Source organism: Alligator sinensis, unplaced genomic scaffold (genome assembly GCF_000455745.1).
Source record: "Alligator sinensis unplaced genomic scaffold, ASM45574v1 scaffold243_1, whole genome shotgun sequence".
In the NCBI taxonomy this organism is placed as follows: domain Eukaryota; kingdom Metazoa; phylum Chordata; order Crocodylia; family Alligatoridae; genus Alligator; species Alligator sinensis.
In genome coordinates, this window is record NW_005841841.1 from 4429637 (window position 1) to 4432101 (window position 2465).

General features: G+C 52.1%; 1 protein-coding gene and 1 long non-coding RNA gene across 2 annotated transcripts in view; one reads left to right on the forward strand and one right to left on the reverse strand.

Annotated features, from left to right (window-relative positions):
* LOC112550444 overlaps window positions 1-731 on the forward strand; it is a 15193-nt gene extending 14462 nt beyond the window's left edge. The window contains exon 3 of the long non-coding RNA XR_003094297.1: window positions 610-731. This is a non-coding gene — a long non-coding RNA (uncharacterized LOC112550444). The remainder of the gene's footprint in view (window positions 1-609) is intronic.
* The window catches only part of LANCL3 (LanC like 3), a 45635-nt gene extending 43227 nt beyond the window's left edge, over window positions 1-2408 (reverse strand). The window contains 2 exon segments of the mRNA XM_006015656.3: window positions 1798-2144; window positions 2147-2408. Of these exon segments, the coding sequence (XP_006015718.1) occupies window positions 1798-2144; window positions 2147-2333 (534 nt within the window). The 5' untranslated portion in view covers window positions 2334-2408.
* Window positions 2409-2465: the final 57 nt, after the last annotated feature.

Sequence of the window (2465 nt, forward strand, 5' to 3'; positions counted from 1 at the left end):
CCTCCTCCTCACATTGCCCCACACAAAGCCAAGTACAACGGCCATTTCCAAACTCCATAGGGACTTCTCTCTGCCTATATTCAAAGTTGTAACAAAGGAAACAATTATGTGCAGTAGGGTTCATGACTCCATGCCCTACAAATGGTGAGAGAATAGAATACCACCCCCCCCCACACCATGCACCCTGAAACTCCAAAAGAGCTTGAGTCTCTCAGATGCAATGTCCCTGGATGATGTTACTCTGTGCTGCATCCTATATTGTACTGTACATACAAAGCAACACCTGGCCTCTACTAAGGTTTGTCATCCTCAAATGAAAAGTGCTCTCAGTCTGCAAAGTAGTATTGTTATAAGACTTCAGTTAATAAGCTGTACACGTTATTTTAACATGTACACTATATTTCTTTGTGTGTTTGTTACTGTAAGCGTTCAAGCAATTCAGTTAACATTTTTGTTACCTTTTCTGCCGGCTTTATTTTCCTGGTGTCCCCTAAATCCTCCATTAAATGAATTTCCTTGGACAGGGGCTACAATGACAGGTATTGGATGAGGCAGAACTGCTTGTGTTTACAGCATTTATTTACTTGTAGTATTTGCTTCCTTTCCCAGGAGGAAAAAGCCAGAAGCTAAACACTTGCAAATCAGTGATTAACAGAGCAAACCAAGATCTGACCTGACAAGTGGACAGAAAAGAGAACTTAATAAATGTCTGTTTAGCTACAGCACCAACTACTCAGGACAAACTTTGCTGCAACAGAGATGATTATTATTTATTCAGAGAGCCTTCAGCATCTATCTGGATAAAATCCTCAAAGGGCAAAAACCCAAGTCTATTGAAAGCAATGGCAAATAAAGCCAGAATTTCATCCCAGTTTTTCAGACCAGCTTAGATGCAATTTAAGGATAAGTGGCCAGAGTTTCAAAACAACTTTGCACTTCAGAGGTATTGAGCACCTGAAAGCATCTGAACACTTTTGAAAATGTGACCCACAAATACAAAGTGTGGCCCCAAATGCACACATACACATCAGTGCTAATTACTGCAACTATTATTTTCTGTATTAGGCAATGCACTGAATTTTATTACCCACTTTGTATTATAAAGAACTTCCTTGAGAAGTATGAAGTAAAGCATAAACTTAATCCAATACCCTCAGGCAGGGGATTGGACTAGATGCCCTCCAGAGGTTGCTTCCAGCCCTACTTCCTTATGATTTTGAAGGGCCTTCTTACATGGTAATTTTGGGCAGCTCCTGGAGCTCTTAACCCACACATTGACACCTTAAAGTGGTTTTATGCACTTGATGGGCAGCTCAAAGTGATGCCACTCCAGGGCAGGATTCTCTCTGATCTGCACTACCTGTTCAATTAAACTGTGGCCACTCCCCACAGATGTGTTGCCCAAGTTGAAGTCCTCCAGTATCCCAGGACTTCTCACACCCCTGCCTGTAAAGCAGAGACAGAAACCTGTCCTGACTCAGCAGCCCTGTGAGCAACTCACAGCTACAGCTCCTCATCCTGCCCCTGCCCACTAGGCTTCTAGCCACAAGGTTTCTAGACTACGGGTGCGACTGCTCCAAACTCCAAGCTAGCACTAGCACTGATCAGCATGTGTGCAGCTCACAGCATAAGGTCTTACAAGGCCCCAAGGTGGGTTGGTGGTGGCAGAAGCGGGGGAGCTTCAGACACAGGAGGGGAGAGGAGACCAAGCCCAGGGGTGTCCAGATCATGCCCCAGTAAGGGGGACAACAGCCAGAGCTCAAAAACGGGGAGGGGAAGGGGCCCAGCTGCCTTTACCTCCATGCCCAGCTTCTGCTTCAGCACCAGGGCAGCACAGAGGTAGCCGGCGCGGCCCACGAAGAGCTCATCGGAGCCACACTCGAGGAAGGTGATGGGGGCGCAGACGGCGCACAGCTCGCAGAACCGGCCCAGCGGGCGGGCGAACTCGGGCAGCCCCAGCGCGCGGTAGATGAGCGCGGCCACCGCGTAGATGCCCGCGCCGCCGAGCAGGAAGGCAGCCCGCGTGTCGGCATCAGGCTCGCCCCACTCCTCCTCGTAGCGCACGCAGGCATCGACGAGGCTCCGGGCTGCTCGCAGGCAGGCCGCGCGGGGCGGGGCCAGGAGCGGGCACTGCGCCGCGTGGCGGCCACGCCGCCGTACAGCCCACCCTGGCAGCAGCTCAGCCCGGCCCCGGGGCCCAGGGCGGGCACCTCCTGCAGGATGCGCTCGATGGTGGAGGTGATGAGGGGCAGCGCCGCCTCCTTGCCCTGCGCCGCCAGCAGGTTGCCCTGGTAGTCATCAAAGCGGTTGGCAAAGCAGCGCCTGCTCTCCATGCCGCCGGGGCCAGCAGGGCTCAGCTCCCCGTGCTGCGGCTGACAATGCTGCTGCTGCAAATGATGCTGTTGCTGGCTGGGGAGCCCCGGGAAGAGCTGCCTGCTCATGGGGCAGGGGAGGGAGGAGCAGAG